Source organism: Rhinolophus hipposideros (assembly GCF_964194185.1).
Source record: "Rhinolophus hipposideros genome assembly, chromosome: 24".
Classification (NCBI taxonomy): Eukaryota; Metazoa; Chordata; class Mammalia; order Chiroptera; family Rhinolophidae; genus Rhinolophus; species Rhinolophus hipposideros.
Window position 1 is genome coordinate 21,732,088 of NC_138070.1, and position 15,292 is coordinate 21,747,379.

The 15,292-nt window shown below is 52.1% G+C and overlaps 1 protein-coding gene across 3 annotated transcripts in view; it reads right to left on the minus strand.

Annotated features, from left to right (window-relative positions):
* Positions 1–15,292, minus strand: part of CABIN1 (calcineurin binding protein 1) — a 145,671-nt gene that overhangs the window by 107,130 nt on the left and 23,249 nt on the right. For 2 of the 3 annotated variants that reach the window (XM_081036848.1, XM_081036847.1), the window contains exons 6-14: positions 14,066–14,246; positions 11,533–11,662; positions 9,995–10,144; positions 6,859–7,145; positions 5,621–5,789; positions 3,285–3,421; positions 2,474–2,691; positions 1,096–1,174; positions 307–494 (exon numbers count right to left, since the gene is read on the minus strand). In XM_081036848.1, the coding sequence (XP_080892974.1) occupies positions 307–494; positions 1,096–1,174; positions 2,474–2,691; positions 3,285–3,421; positions 5,621–5,789; positions 6,859–7,145; positions 9,995–10,144; positions 11,533–11,662; positions 14,066–14,246 (1,539 nt within the window). The remainder of the gene's footprint in view (positions 1–306; positions 495–1,095; positions 1,175–2,473; positions 2,692–3,284; positions 3,422–5,620; positions 5,790–6,858; positions 7,146–9,994; positions 10,145–11,532; positions 11,663–14,065; positions 14,247–15,292) is intronic. The other variant, XM_081036849.1, reaches the window with a different exon arrangement.

Sequence of the window (15,292 nt, forward strand, 5' to 3'; positions counted from 1 at the left end):
TTTCTCAGGGTCTCACAAAAAAAATAAGCAAAGGGTAAAGACCCAAGGCAACCTTGAGTGAGGGGTGTCTAGGGGGCACAGGAGACCCCTTCCAGAGCTCTGTTGTGCTTCTGTGCTTTTGTGGCCATGCTGGGATTTCTGAGACGACGAAACTCCCCACCACGTCTCACTTCTTTGAGTTGAGCCCAGAGCCCAGGCAGTGCCACACACGCACATGCACACATGTCCTCAACAACGCATCCAGCTCCCTTCCCTCCCTGCTGGGTACCAGGGCATGCTCCCCACACAGCTGACCACAGAACCAACCTGCAGCGCCAAAAACCGAGCCTTCAACCAATACACGCGGACCACGAACTCCAGCCAGCCATCCTCAAACAGGTCCCGCTGAGATGAGGCAAATGACAGCTGCAGGAGGTCACCCAAGAAGTGGGCTCCTGGGAAATCAGGCCCAAACCTGCCATTTATCACACCAGCAGGGCAGTTCCGAGGAGATACTGAAAACCAGACCAGAACAAGTCAACTTCATTTTGCAGGGTCCAGATGCCTTTCTGCTCCCGAGAGGTCACCCTCAGCCCGTACCACGCTGGCCTCAGCGTCCGTGAGTGCCCTGAGACCCTCAGAGCCTCACAACCCTGAGCGGTAGGCATGAGAAGTCAGGCAAGTCAGATGGAGATGCAGAGACCTTAAGAGCTGGCGCGCGCACCCTCACTTTACAGACTGAGCTTTGAGCGTATCTTTGTTCACCGGGTGGTGATTTACAAGTCAGAATGATCCACACCATCTGGGAAAATTGCTGGGACACATAGTGTCAAATAATAACTTGGAAAAGCCCAGTTCCTATTGCCTTCAATCCTGAGTAACAGAAAAGCAGGTAGGTGGCTCCCTCTAGGGGCTTAGCTGCTGCTAACTACTCCAGTGTCCAAGGGACTTCTCTGAGATCCTGAATTTTTCCTGGCCTGACAAGCCGATCCAGGAAATGTGCCCACTGCAGATTCAAGTCTGAATTGCATGACTCAACCTCCCCAAGCTCCTTCCCTCCTGCCTGCTGAGGGTTCAGAAAGTTACCGCTGCCACAGAACACAGAATGCCTCCTACCCGCAGAGCTTCTGCCCTTGGTGAGCAGCCACTGGTCCAGCTGGAGCTCCATGCAGGAGAGAGACATCAGCATCATGTCCTACAAGACAGCACCAGAAGGTCAGGAATGGAGTCACAAAGTCACGTCGGGTGGTGGTGGTGGAGCAAAACTAAACCAAAATTTAACTTGATAAAAATATCATTCTTCTACCAACTTTCCATTCTGTAAACGATAATCAGTGGCTACTCGGCAGGACATACAGAGGCATATGGCTCTACACTGAGACAACGCTTGGGAGGAGCTCGGAGACCTGTCTTCAGTGCTGACAGACTGCCCCATGGTGGCAGCAGCCCTGTCACCTGCCAGGTGCCAGGCCAGACGCTGCACCTACACTACAGCACCCAACCCTTAAAAGTACCAGGGTCGGCGCATCACTCCCAGGGCACATGAGGAAGCTGAGGCTCAGCGATAAGGAGGCGCTGGCCAAGTGCAGGCACAGCTGGGAAATGACCAACCTGGTTTGTCCGAGAACAAAACCACGGCTACTCCTGCCACTCCACGCTGCCCCCGGGGGAGCTGGCTTAGCAGGCAGCAACTGCCAAGAGGTCATCTCTGAAGTGTCCCAGTGGAGACTGCACGGCCAGGATCACTGAGCCACATGGCCCTGCCAACCCTAAGCTCTTTCACCTTCCATGCCCCCAGCCAGAAATACCACCCAGACGGGCCCTGAAAGCTCCCAGTGCTCCCTCCTCAGCATTCAGCCTTTCTCCTCCACCAGGAGAAATGGGCCAGAGCACCCTGGGTTCCCTTGAGCCCTGGGGTGCAGAGTGCTGTGGGCAGGCAGGCCGAGCCATGCTGGAGGCTCCCATCACTCCCCTAAGCAACCCTACTTAGCCTCTGCATTTCAGTTTTCTTGGCGGTTTAAAAGTCGGTACTAGTCCCTGGAACCCCAAACAGAGCCAATCCTTCCCTTTGCCCAGCCTTTCTACGGGCTCTCCTCCATTTCCATTTCAGGGAACCACTCCGTCACCAGCCCCAGGCCTGGGCCCACTCTAGGCGTCCTCCCCATCTCACCCCAACACCTTCACGAGCAGTTCATCCTGTCAGCTTTGCCTCCAGAACTCTCACCTACTGCCACCACATGGTTAACCGGGCAACAGCCTCCCGACAACCCTGCACCCAGTCTCTCCCCCAAGGGCATCGAACACTCAGCCCCCAGCAATCTCTCTAGGCCAGGTCCCATGATTTTCTGCTCCAAACCCCCAGGGGCTCAGGTTCTGGGCCCACAAGTCAATGCAGCTGATCAGGGTCACCCACAGAAGGTCCCTAAGGTCCCTGTGCTCACCCCGTGGGCCCAGTCTGGCACCGGCCCCCAAAAAGCACCCCCATCTGCCCGACCTTGATGTGCTCGTTGCTGCAGTCCCTCAGCAGCGGGTTGGGCAGGCTGGTGCTGTGCCTCCTCCAGCTGTGGTACGTGCTGAGCACCACCTCCGCCAGGCCGGGCGGCCACCTCAGCAGGAACTTGTGGCCCATGCCCTTTAAGTAGCGCATCATCAGTTCCAGAATACCTCCGTTGGTCAAGTTCTCCAGCAGGAACGCGTGAACATCCTGCTTCTCTGCTCGGGGAGGGAGACACAACCTGAGCTGAATGAAAGACCTTCTGTACCGGGGCTCCCATTCTCTTCGGAAGAGGAAAGAGGAGAGCGGCAGCAGGGGTGGGGAGAGAGCCCAGGTCCTCCCACCACATGGTGCTGAGGTTAGGCTGCGGATCCCAATCCTCGCTCCAGCCCTCACCAGCTGTGCCCAAGCCTCTCTGAATCTCCTGGTCTAAGGTGGGTATTACGGGCTGACCTCCAACTGCTGCCACGTGTATGTGCACTAAGTGAGACCATGCAGAAAAATACAAAGCATGCTATCTGGCACACAACACGCATTCAACAGTGTGTCAGACACATGTGACTTCTGAAGCCATGCCCCTGGGTTTGGCCTGAAGCACAAGTCCCTCAGGGAGCACAATCAAGTATGAGCCTGCATGCTTCAGCAGACCTCCTAGGTGATCACGGAGCTCACCCAAAACAAATCCAGGAAGCTCTTTGACATACTTTAAAAAACATCCGGGACCGTTTTCCCAAAACAAATCTAATCGGGTTACAGGATAACAGGAGGAAGAATTCCCCCACATTAAATGATCATATTGTTTAATTCCTACCAGATTCCATGAAGGTAGCTGAGTCGAACGACAATCTATGAGGCCCAATGCTCGGGAAGCTTTCCAGTTTGGCTTCTGACTGGACTTCATAGTTATTAAAGGGGTCATCTTCCTCCTCGGGATCCAGCTTTCTTAGCCTGTATGGAACACACCAAAATCAAAAAAGTCACATCACACATTCTGACACAAGCGCCTGAATTCTTATTATGAGAGAAACGAAATCTGAACCAGAAGGAAACTAGAATAAGTGTGCAGCGGGGTGCAGAACCCAGGTCTCTGAGAGGTTCTGCTTCTCTGCAGGCCTTTGTAAACTGGCATCTGGTCTGCACCCTCACTCTTTTATTCGTTCCATCAACAGGTGATTACTGAGCACCGGCATGTGCCAACTGCTGTGCCAAGCACCGGCATTCCGCCGTGAGTGTGACAGACCCTGCTCATGGTAGGCTTACCTTCTAATGTGAGAGACAGGCAAGAAGCAGACACACGAAAACAAAGAACTCAAATAAGGTCCAAGCACAATGGAGTGCTTGTCCCGAGGGACCTTTAGAGAGCAGAGTCAGGAAGGCCTCTTAGACAGGGCGACATCCACACCAACACAAGGAGGGAAGGAAATGGCAACACAAAGAAGCAGGACAAGGACAGGTCCAGAGGGACAAGCCAGAAGAGCACCTGGTATGTTTTAAGAACTGAGGGGAGCCCAGTGAGCCTGGAGACAAGGGGTGGGCGTATGAAGCATGGCGGGCACAGCAGGCCCTGTTGAGCTTGGTCTCCCCAGGGCTCCTCACAGAGCTTGGGAAATGCAGAGGCCTCGCCCAGCGGGCACCATTCTTTTCAGCTCCTCCCAAGGACGATGTTTTCCCCTCAGCCAAGCAGCCCTGCAGTACAAGCACTCAGGGCACTTTTCAATGTCTTCATTCACTTACTGCACACATTCCCCCCCGCCCCTCCAAGGGTGACTACTAAAGACAAGTGAGCACATGGCTCTTCCTGACCGTTCAAAGAAGCAGATGTGCAAACCACACAGGAACTAACAAAGATAAGGAGGCAGAAGTCATTCCAGATAAAGGGAACAAGATGCTGGGGTGGGAGAGCAGGACTGAGGGGCAGCTGGGGAAATGGTCGCACAGACCTCTTACGTCACCAGCCACAGCACCATCCTGAGCTCTCCCAATGGGAAACCTGTTCCCAGTGCTGAGCTTTAGGAGGAACTGATCAGAGAACACTGCATTCTCTGCTCACCGAGAACCTCAATTTCTAAACGTTTCACTTGCACCACAGAAAAAAAGGCACCAAATTAGGAAAATTAGGAATTTTGCCGTAGAATGGATTTATACCCCCTAACTATACCCCCTGGTTCCTCCTTCTCCACTTGGACATTTCTGCCACTGAAACAAATTGTCATGGGCCAAAACCCCAGCTGCAGACTCCTGGGTAAAGACGCACACCGAACACACAGGGTTACCTCCCAAACTCTAGTGACCGCAAAAGAATAAAAACGTATAAACTCGCAAAGACAGGGGGTCGGGAGGGAAGCCCCAGCAGACATGAACTGTGCCCACCAAATGGTAGAAGGCAGAAAGACGACAGACCAGCAGAAACTGAATTGCTTTCTCCACTCAACTAAGGGCAGAGGGAAGGGAGCATCAAGAAGCCCCTCCACTGGCACCACAAACCCTGGGGAGGCTCAGGAATGGAGGGCCCTGGAGTCTCTGAAGGACGTGAGAAGGCAAGGACAGAAAGCAGGAGGGCTGGTGAAAACCTACAGAAGGAGCACTGGGGCCCAGGACCCCCAGCTCCAGGCAGCCTAGCCCTTCCCCTCCTGCAAGACTTCTTTGAGGAACGCTAAGAGCCTGTGAAACCAAGATTTACCAGCCCATCCTCCACCTCCTAATGTGAGGGAATCCTGCTGAGCCTGGAGAAACCCGACAGGCACTCTCCCTGAACACAGAAGGGGTGCCCCTTCTGTGGGGTTTCGTGGTATCTGCATCCAAGGAAGAGCAGCCCCAGGCTCTCCAAAAGTAGGAAATAAGAGTGTTACCTCCAGCTCCGCAATCCACTCATCTCCTGAGAGCCCAGAAAGTGCCTGGTCCTCCAAAAGATGCACAAGTCATGATTCCTGCCCTCAGGAAGTTCAGAGGCAGGAGAAGCCAGAAAAACCCAAGATCCCAATCCAGTGAGCTCTATGCCTCAGTCGTTTGCACAGGTCTTATGGGAAAACAAAGGAGGTACTCAGAGGAGAGGGTAGCAATAGAATGGGAAGTGTTACTGGTGGCTTACTGGCGGCATACACTAGAGCCTTGTGTGCCTGCAAATCAGAAAAAGTGTGCACACTGTACCTGGATGGCAAGAATTTCATCAGAAGCTCCTGGAAGTCTACTTTCTCCTCCTTTTTGCACTTGGTGTTTCGGACACGGGCAGACCGCCGCTTCGCTGTCTCCCCACTCTCTTCTGAAATCTTCTTCCGCTTTACTCCCTTCTTGGATTTATCTCCCCCAGAAACATCACCTTCACAAAGAGTGCACATGGAAATCATACAGGGGCAGGGCATAAAAACGCAGCACAAGACACATAGGTCCCCTTTCATAACTCTACCAGCATGTTTAATGTTTATCTTCTTTGACATTCAAGCAATCTCCCATCTATTCTTTAACAAGAGTCCTGGGGAAAGTTAATTTCAAACTGCTTAACTCGCACACCTGTCTCGAATTCACAGAGCCCACAGCCAGATCTCAAAACTACCTTGCAGGGCGACAGGACACCAGGGTCTCAGAGTTAAATGTTCCCCCAACCCTCAACCCCCCACCCCTAGTGCCAGCTGGCTGCAAGGGCCTCTGGGGCATCGTGGATGAACCTAGGAGGGGACAGAGAAACCCAACTCTACCCATTATCCAGGATTCTGTGAGCACCCAATGATACGATGTGGGTGAGAGAATCTTGTGAATTATACAGAGAACAGAGGGATACCATGCATGATTAAGTTAAAAAGTTAGAAACAATCGTGTACGTGTTCAGAAATTTCTTTAACTGCCAGATATTCTTCAGTGACATAGAAAATAAAAAAAAAGCCTTGGGAGCTTTTGCCTGAAATTTTTTACAACTCCAATGATAATGAAAATCAATAAAACCAGTCAAAAATATACTACCACATATGGTGATCACTTTGCTTGCTGGTTTTTAAGGCTAAAGAACTCCGACTGTTAGTGCACAGCAGTGCTCGGTGCTGTGGCGCGTGGCCAGCAACTGAGCAGAACCAGCCGAGAGCTGCCAGCTCACACAGCACAAGCAGGGAGAGCGGCCCGTACGCCAGGACTTACCAGCTGGTGCCGAGTGGTCCCAAGGACCTGCATCCCTGAGCCCCGGCCCCCTCCTTATGGGGGCATCACTACTGAGGAGGAAGGCCCCTGAGGAGTGGCAGGCCAAGAGGCTCCCCTGTGGGGCTAGGGGCTCTTGCTTAAACCTCAGACCAGGAGTGTCAGCAGGACCCATCCCTCTGTAGAGACCAGGGAAGCCCAGGACTCATTCCTGTTCAGCAAACTTGGTCTCCCCAGGAGCCAACGCCAAAAGGCCTGCTCACCCATAGGAACACTGGTCTCCAACAGGCTGGGACTATGCAGTGGGAAGCTGGTTGCAGCCACGGGGGAGTAGGAGAGCACAGGCTCCGCTACGGTCACAGCCGGGTTGGCACTGACAGAGCTTGACTGGATCACGCTGACTGGTGCCACCACCACAGAGGAAACCAGAGGCTGGCTGGGGTCCTGGTAGTCAGAGAGGTCGATCCTCCTGCCGAGGCTGGGCCGTGGGGGCTCGCAGGTAGTGAGGTGGTTGTACATGGCAAGCAAACTCTCCCCGAGGCACTTCCAGCTGTAAGGAGACAGTCACCACACTTGGTCAGGACCCCATCGTAGGGTGTTCTGAACACAGGGCCAGCTGGCCGTAGAGTGGCAGCAGAACTGGCCCGGGGGCTGCCATCTCCACGAGGGAAAGGGACTGGTCACGGTTTTGTCATTGTCATTACTGACGAAATCTTGAGTCTAACACAGCTGAGGTGGAGCACCTGGGCCAGGGGCAGAGGCCTGGATCCCTCCTCCTCTCACCCCATCAGAAGCCCCGAAGCAGCTCAGCCTCAGGCACCTTCAGACTCAACAAGAAAGGCATGAAAACCACTGGCTCACTTTAAAAGCTCCTTCCCTATAGGTCGAATCTTTAAAACATCTGTGGCACTTCTCTGCTACCACTAGCCTGGTTTTGGGGGGTGCGGGGGTAAGGGAGGGCTACTAACAGGGACATGGTTAAAGGGGCTGAATAGGCCCTTGGGCAGGGCCTCTTAGGAGCGGCATTTCAGTGAGTGCTCATGTGGGCCAGAGCTGCTAGATGGCAAACTAAGACCTTTGTGTGTTTGATTGTGTGTTATATTGTGTGTGATGTGTTATGTTATGGTATGGCATGTTATATTGTGTGCTCTTGTTTTGTGTTTCCCGTTATGTTACGTGTTGTGTTGTGTATTACGATCATGTTGTATGTTATGGGTTGGTATGATGTGGTGTGGCAATATATATCCATCCATCCACCCATCCATCCCTGAATGGCTGCCCTTGTTCTAAGTGTAAAACCAAAATCCTTAGCCTGGCCCCATGGTGGTGCATATTGTGGCCTGGCCAACTGCCCCCTACACTCCCGCCATGCTAACTTTCTTTCAGTTCTGGAAACAAAATCACACCCCTGCCTACCACAGAGACTTTGCACAGGCTTCCCTCTGCCCAGAAACCACACTCCCACCCAAGCCGCAGCCCCTCTGCCTGGTCAATGCCCACTCCTCTGTCAGACTCCCAACCCCTAAAGCATGGTGGACCCCAGTATAAGTTCTCCAGCACTGTACTTCTCTCCTCAGGGTGCCTATCAGCTTCTGGGTGACTGACTACCCCTGGGATCACCCCAACGAGGGACCAGGCCCTTCCATGCTGCGTTCCCAGCACGGAGCATGAGGCTGGTATCCAGTAAACGTTGTGAAAGGAATGAAAAGGACAGTGCTTCAAAATCCAGATTCTAACCAAATGGAGGCTCCTAGGACTAGAAGGGATTTCTGACGAGTCTTTTCCTGTCTTTAGTAAGGGTTACATTTGGACAAGGAAGAATTTGCTCACCAGCTGTATTGTATCGAATGCCTTAAAGACATAATTTCATTTATTTGTGCCTTGCTCATGCCTAGTAGGCACTGAATAGACCAGGGGTGGCCCACAGCCTCTTTTATACAGCCCACAAGCTAAAAAGTGGATTTCACATTAAAGGGTTTTTAAAACACACACACACACACACACACACACACACACACACACACACACACACGAATACACAACAGAGACGATACCTGGCCCCAAAAGCCTAAAGCATTTACTATTTGCTTCTTTACAGGAAAAGTGTGCCGAGTCGTAGAATAGATGCTGGTTATTTTAAAAGCCCCACACCTTTGCTCCCAGAGAAGGAACTCTACATTCTTCCTTTAATAACCCAATCCCAGACTACCTAACAAGTAATGCCTCCTTCAGCCGAACCTATCCCCCTCACGCTTCCATTTGGCCTTCACCCCGCACCATGGAGGGTGGCCGTGATGCCAGTTCACAGCTTTTCTTCTCCAATCACATCACCACAACCCCTTCGAGCGTGATTCCCTCAGGACTTCCGCTCCTTCACTGTAACAGGCAGGCCCCCAGGGCCCTTCAAAATCCCCCAACCCTTGTGGTTGGGGAGCCCAGACTCAGACGGAATGGGACTCCTGACCCAGCTGACAAAACGGGGGGGGAAAAGCACCTGATAAGAGTCCAAGAGCAACCCAACGAGCAGCCCCTCTCCCTGACCCTCTCAGTGCCTGTGGGAAGACAGACCTAAGAAACTCAACACGTGGGAACGGACAAGCAGTAGTAATAATGTGGATCAGAACCAGCCCTTCTTCCTGAGTGTGAGCTAAATGCTGACGCTGCTAGCTACCAGGTGTTCTATTTAATTATCACGATGACCCTATAAGAGAGAGCTATTTCTCTCCGTTTTCGGGGAGCGGTATGTAACAGCCCCAAGGTCACCGAGCTCTGGGTGCCAGGACTGGACCCAGGTTGATCTGATCCAGGACAGGAGTTGCACGCCACTATGGTGACAATGCCTCAGAGTACGAAAAGCGGGGAAGGAATGCTGCTGCCAAGGCATGCTAAATTTAAAGACTCAAGATATGATGTCAGAATTTTAAAAACAGAAACTGCATGCCAGATCTCACTAAGGGGCTAAATTATCCCAAATCCAGGGGGCTGCCAATACCAGCTTGTCCTTGGGGAGGAGGATGTTTACACACCATGGGACTCACAAGGGCCCTAGAGGGAGAGATTGGATTCAAGAACCAGGGAACCCAGACCTGGGATCAACTCCAGGCTCCCCTTTCACCATTTAACTGCTCTGAACCTTGTTTCCCCCTATCAAGTGCTTGGCAACTATTAGTTTTCTCTTCCCGTCTGGGTAGAGCAGACTAAGAGGGGGCTTATAGGAAAGTGGCAGGTGGCTAGGGTCAAGAATGGCAACAGCAAAGAGGGACTTAGAAGGGACCTTCCTGGGAGAGGCCCAGCTGCTTCGGCAGTCAACAAGCAGGCACACACCTCTAGCCATCAGTCAAGGTGCAGCCAGCTTCCAACCACCAACCGACTCTGCATCCCAAGACCCAGATGACCTACGTGAAGAAGGGGATGGGCTGCACCAACTTCAGGTCTGGTTCCTTCTCCCGCATGGTCAGCGCTTGCCTCTTCTTCCGCAGCCCCAGGGCCTCATCTATGATGGCTTGTGTCTCTGCCGCGCTCACCGCCACATCATGGATAGACATGTCACTAACAGTGTGTAAGATAAGGAGCAATTACAATGCTACAAACTAGAGCCAAAGCTGAAATTTTACAGACAGGGATGCAGTGAAGTTAATACCCTTTAATCTATATTAATCCTTCCTCCAAATAAAATAACCACTTGAGTCTGGCCGTGGAAGGGCAGTAATTAGCATTCTTAATACCCACACACACTAGAAATGACTGATACCCTTTCTTCCTTCCGCAATTCAAAATTGAGCAAGGGGTTTTCACACGTATTAGCAGGATCAGAGTAATGTCAGAAAAGCCAGAGTGAAATAAAATCTTGCTCTCAATTAGTTATAGAAAAATTTTAAAGAATTTAGACGATCCCAACAAAAGGTGATCAGACCAGCCCAGCTCCCCAAAAATCCACAGTGTCTCTAAACTAAGGAAAAGGTGGGGCTTTGAAGCCTGGAAGGGGCCCTTCCCACAGACACACCTCTACTTGATGTGGCCCAGCAGTAGTACCTGCCCTCTTGCCCAGCAGGGATCCACCACAGAGCTACTGGCTCATGGGTGTATCTGTTTTATGTCTCTCCAAATGTCAGCGTCCTCAGGACAGATGTGAACTAGAGGCACAGTCTTACAAGGGACAGACTGAGATAAGTGACGATTAACCCCCACCCTCCCCTGCCACACACCAGGGAGTTCCAAGGGCCAAGGAAACGCCAGAGGATGGAGGAGTGGGTTCAGCTGGAGGCTGGGGGAGGGAGGCAGTCAGAGCTTGGGAAGCTGCTGAGAGGTGGCCTGAGCGCTGCAACACAGAGGACGCACAATGGCACGACACATGGAGAGGTGGGACGATGTTTCCAGGTGAGAACACAGTGGGAGGGTACAGAGACAGGACAGAGCACAAAGGGGCCAGGCCTAGAATCTCCCAGAGACCTCGGACTGTTCTCCTGGGGGAGGGAGAAGCAGGAAAAGAACGGGGTGGGGGAGGGTCAGACTGCAAAGGACCTCCTGGGCAATACTACCAAGGACAGCTTTTGTCCTGGAGGCAAGGCAGGGGCAGCACAGGATCAAAGGTGCGTTTGGGACAATGAACCTGGGCAGCACCGGCAGCGAAATCCTGGAATGGGAAAGGGGGGTGGTGAGAAAGCAAGGTGCATCCAGAGGAGAGCTGACAACCGTGGACAGCCAGCAGGGCAGTGGAGAAGGAGAGCAGCCAACAACCAAGGAGGCAGTGCTGAGATTAGGTACACAGCTGAGTAATGCACAAGGCAAATCAAAGCCAGTTCTCCAGACAACGATGAAGGGCATGAAACCCAGGGGCTCATCCGCCAGGAGGTTAAGACCTGCAAGAACAAGTTCACCAGCTACTCGGGGAGGGAAGAAGGGAGTGCAGACCCGGCAAGGGAAGAGGCAGGACCTACCATTTAAGGAACATTCGGAGGGAGTCTTTCCGGAGACAAGGCTGCTCCTCAAAGATCTTCTCCTTGAGAACCAGCCCTTTGCTGTACCGGCAATCCTTCTCCAAAGCTTTGCAGATGAAGTACAGACACGCTGTCAGGGAAAGAAACAGTTACGACTTCTGGTTACGCATTCTGAAGCTCTAGCCTTGCCAGGTAACACCAGGAGAAGGCTCCTGCTCTGGGATCAAAGAAATGCACAGTAAACAACAATGAGATCCAATTTTAACTGACTCAATCAGGAAAGATTTCTGAAAATAATACTACCCACAGTAGAGAGGGAAACCCAAACACTGCTGGGGAGGACAGACTATACAACCTTTCTGGAGAACCACAGGCATCACACACAATCCACCCAGCAATCCCACTTCTAGGAATTGCTGTAAAAACCCTACGGGGCCCATAGCGCTTAGCTATTGGCTAATTGCAGAGCAGCAAGGTTTCTCTGATCCACACATTGGGTTGCCGAGCAGCCGCTGCACAGATGGTTGAGGGGTATGCTTACTGACCAGAAGGAAGGCCACAAAACAGCTTGGGTAAGAGGCAGGGGACGAGTCATAGTGCGACTCCATCTGTACACAAAGACATGGTTTCTCGGCAACCACAGTGGGACTAGAGGGCGGCCATCAGTGACTTCCAGAGAAAACCAGGGGGGCACTGGGCATTTGGATGACACTGGTTCACAGCAGGCACTCTAGCTGCAGTACAGCTAGCTGCACTAGTGGCAAAAGGAAGGCCTGAGAAGTCTCAGGGGAACAAGAGGTGGTCAGCAGGCATTATGTCCCAGCACCTCTGCCTGCTCTTCTTAAGTGTATGCATACCACTGGGGTGCTTTTTCCTTTTGGGTTTAAATGAGTGGCACATCTACCAGGGGTCTTACCCATATGTGCGTCAGGTCCCTTGAACCTATTTTTTCCACAGGGCCCAAGTTTACCGAGCTCAACTTCTCCTACCATAAGACGGGGTACAAAGACTTAAACCAGGTGGACAGGGACAGAAGGCTGAACACTGACAACTGTTCCACCTCAAGGTGGCACCCAAGCTACAGCAAAAGCATCTAGGCAGAGACTAAACACCTCTGGCTGGAAGAATAAACTGCTCGAGTCAAAACGGTGCCCCAATGGAACTACCATATTCTGCTGGTGGGAGTGAAAACTGGGGCAACCAACAGAATGAGTGCCTATGTCCACTGAAGGAAGAGGACAGAACATTCATAGCAGCGTTATGCAAGAGCCCAAATCTGAAAATAACCCAAACGTCCAAGCACAGAACGATCCAATTGTATATGCACATAACAGACGACACAGCAATAAAAACGGCCTAGCGAATGCCACACCCTACACGGTTGAGCTCCCAGACAGGACAACCACAGCCCTGGGAGCCAGACACAATACCCGCCGCCATCTGAGGCCACCTAGAGGAGGTTCAGCAATAGGCAAAACTCCTCTGGTGACAAAAGGGAGAAATCAAGGTCACCTCAGTGGGTAGTAACGACTGGACAGGGACCCAAAGCAGCCTGCCTTCTGGGGCTCTGCAAATGTTTTGCACCTTGACGTGTGAATTTCACATATACAAACTGATGGGCCTCAGCTGTGCACTTCACTGTGTACATGTTTTACCTCAATTGAAAAGATTTGAAAAGTGGTTATGGAGAACAAGAACTGGAGGTGGGGTGTGTGAGCAGGCCCTAGTGCTTCTCAACCTACTCCATGCTAGTGCTGTTTGTCCTTAAAAAGAGAAGGAAAAAAGCTTTTGCAAGTCAACCACCCAAGCATAAATCTGGAAGGAACAGCAAGGGCTCATCAGCATGTCTGTCTTGAAAAGGAGAACTGGGCTCTGCTGGGGCCAGCCTGCAGCTCCCACCACACCGAGCCCTGCTCAGAGTGCTCCTGGAAAGCCACCCTCCACCTCTGGCAGCACAGGGCGCACAGAGGAGACTGACCCCCATAAGAGACCCAGACCCCCCAAGGCCACAGCACCTAACCAGTGCCTGCCTCAGGACCAGCCGGAGCAAGGGGCAGATGTGTTCCCTGGGCAAGGCCGACACTAGCGAGCTGAAGAACTGGAAGGCAGACTGGGGCTCTGTCTAGCAGAGATCGTCCCGTAGCCCTGCTGCTCTACAAAGGAATAGGCTGTTTCAAGAGGTAGTGAGCTCCCTGGCACCAGAAAGAGTCAAGCTGCTGCTGCTAGGCCATCTGTCAGCAAGCTATAGAAATGGGTTCTGGCGTCGGATGAGACAATGCGGGGATGAAATGAGATAACCGAAGGAAAAACCACTCAGAGAGCACGCTACCTATTACTGCAACGCACTTGATGAATCTCAATTGAGTGAGACAGACAGGCAGAATGACGCAGGGATACACAAACATCTCCGTTTTCCCTGACAATTGGGCAAGACGACCTTCAGTGTTAACTGACGTCCAGCTTACCCAAGCCACCCTCCTTCCTCTGTCCCAAAAACACAGGACCTGGGAGAAAGCAGCAAAGCCTGACTCACTTGTGTAATCACTGAGGGTGTACAGGACAGTGATGAGGTTGTCCAAGCAGGGCCAGTGGTCAGGATTGCACCGCAGCCCTTCCTCAAAGGCATGGCGAGCCAGGGGTACCCGGATGAGCCTCAGAGCCACGTGGCCGATTTTATACCAGAGGTTGACGTCGGTGGAGTCCAGCATGACCGCCTGGAAGCAGCACAAGCAGAGATACGCACATAGTCAGTGCTCTCGTGGAGAAGGTGCCTGTGGTGACGAGGGGGCAGCCACTCAAACCACCCAGGGAAATTGCAAAGAGAAGTTACATGGACCAATGTACCTAATTCAGAACACTTTTTTGATATACAGAGGATGCCAAAAAAATGGACACACATTTTAGGAAAGGAAAAACTGTATTAAAATTGTAATAATATACACTGATAACAAAAGATGAATACAAGTCACGTTTGACTTCTGCAATTACAAGAGGTGCTCAAAGTGATTGCCATCAGCATAATTTTAATACAGTTGTTTCCTTTTTTAAAATGTGTATACATTTTTTGGGGGGCACCCTCTGTATTTTGTCACTCTGAACATCTGTATTTCTTACATATTTGATAGGTTAAAAAAAAGCAAAAGAAGTAGAATTAAAAGAAAGTCCTGGGCCAGCCCACTGGCTTGGGTGGTTGGAGCGCCATGCTCCTAACGCCAAGGTCGCCGGTTCGATTCCCACATGTGCCAGTGAGCTGAGCCCTCTATAGATTGTGAACAACGGCGCTCCCTGGGGCTGGGCAGCCGTGAGCAGCCAGAGGTTGGCGTGGGCGACTGAGTGCTGCCGTGGACCATCATTGGCCATCATGAGCAGCCGGTGGCCAGCGTGAGCGGCCGGCAGCTGGCGAGAGCTGCCGTGAGCTGCTGTGAGTGGCTGACTGAGGACCGGCGACCGGCTGCCTCAACCGGGGGAGCGCAAGGCTCATAACACCAGCACGGGCCAGGGAGCTGTGTCCTACACAATTAGACTGAGAAACAACGGCTTGAACCGGAGTGGGGGGGGGGCCGAAGAAGGGGGAGGGTGGAAAGAAAGTCCTGTGGGATTCTAGAAAGATTATGGACTCTGGAGACAGACCTCGGTTCACATCCCTCCAGCCTGGACTAACAGCATGATCCTGAGCTTCCTTCTCATCGCTAAAATGAGGATAAAGACACCTTCCTTAAACAATGGTGTGAGGATTGGCACATGCATGGAAAGCAGTTAA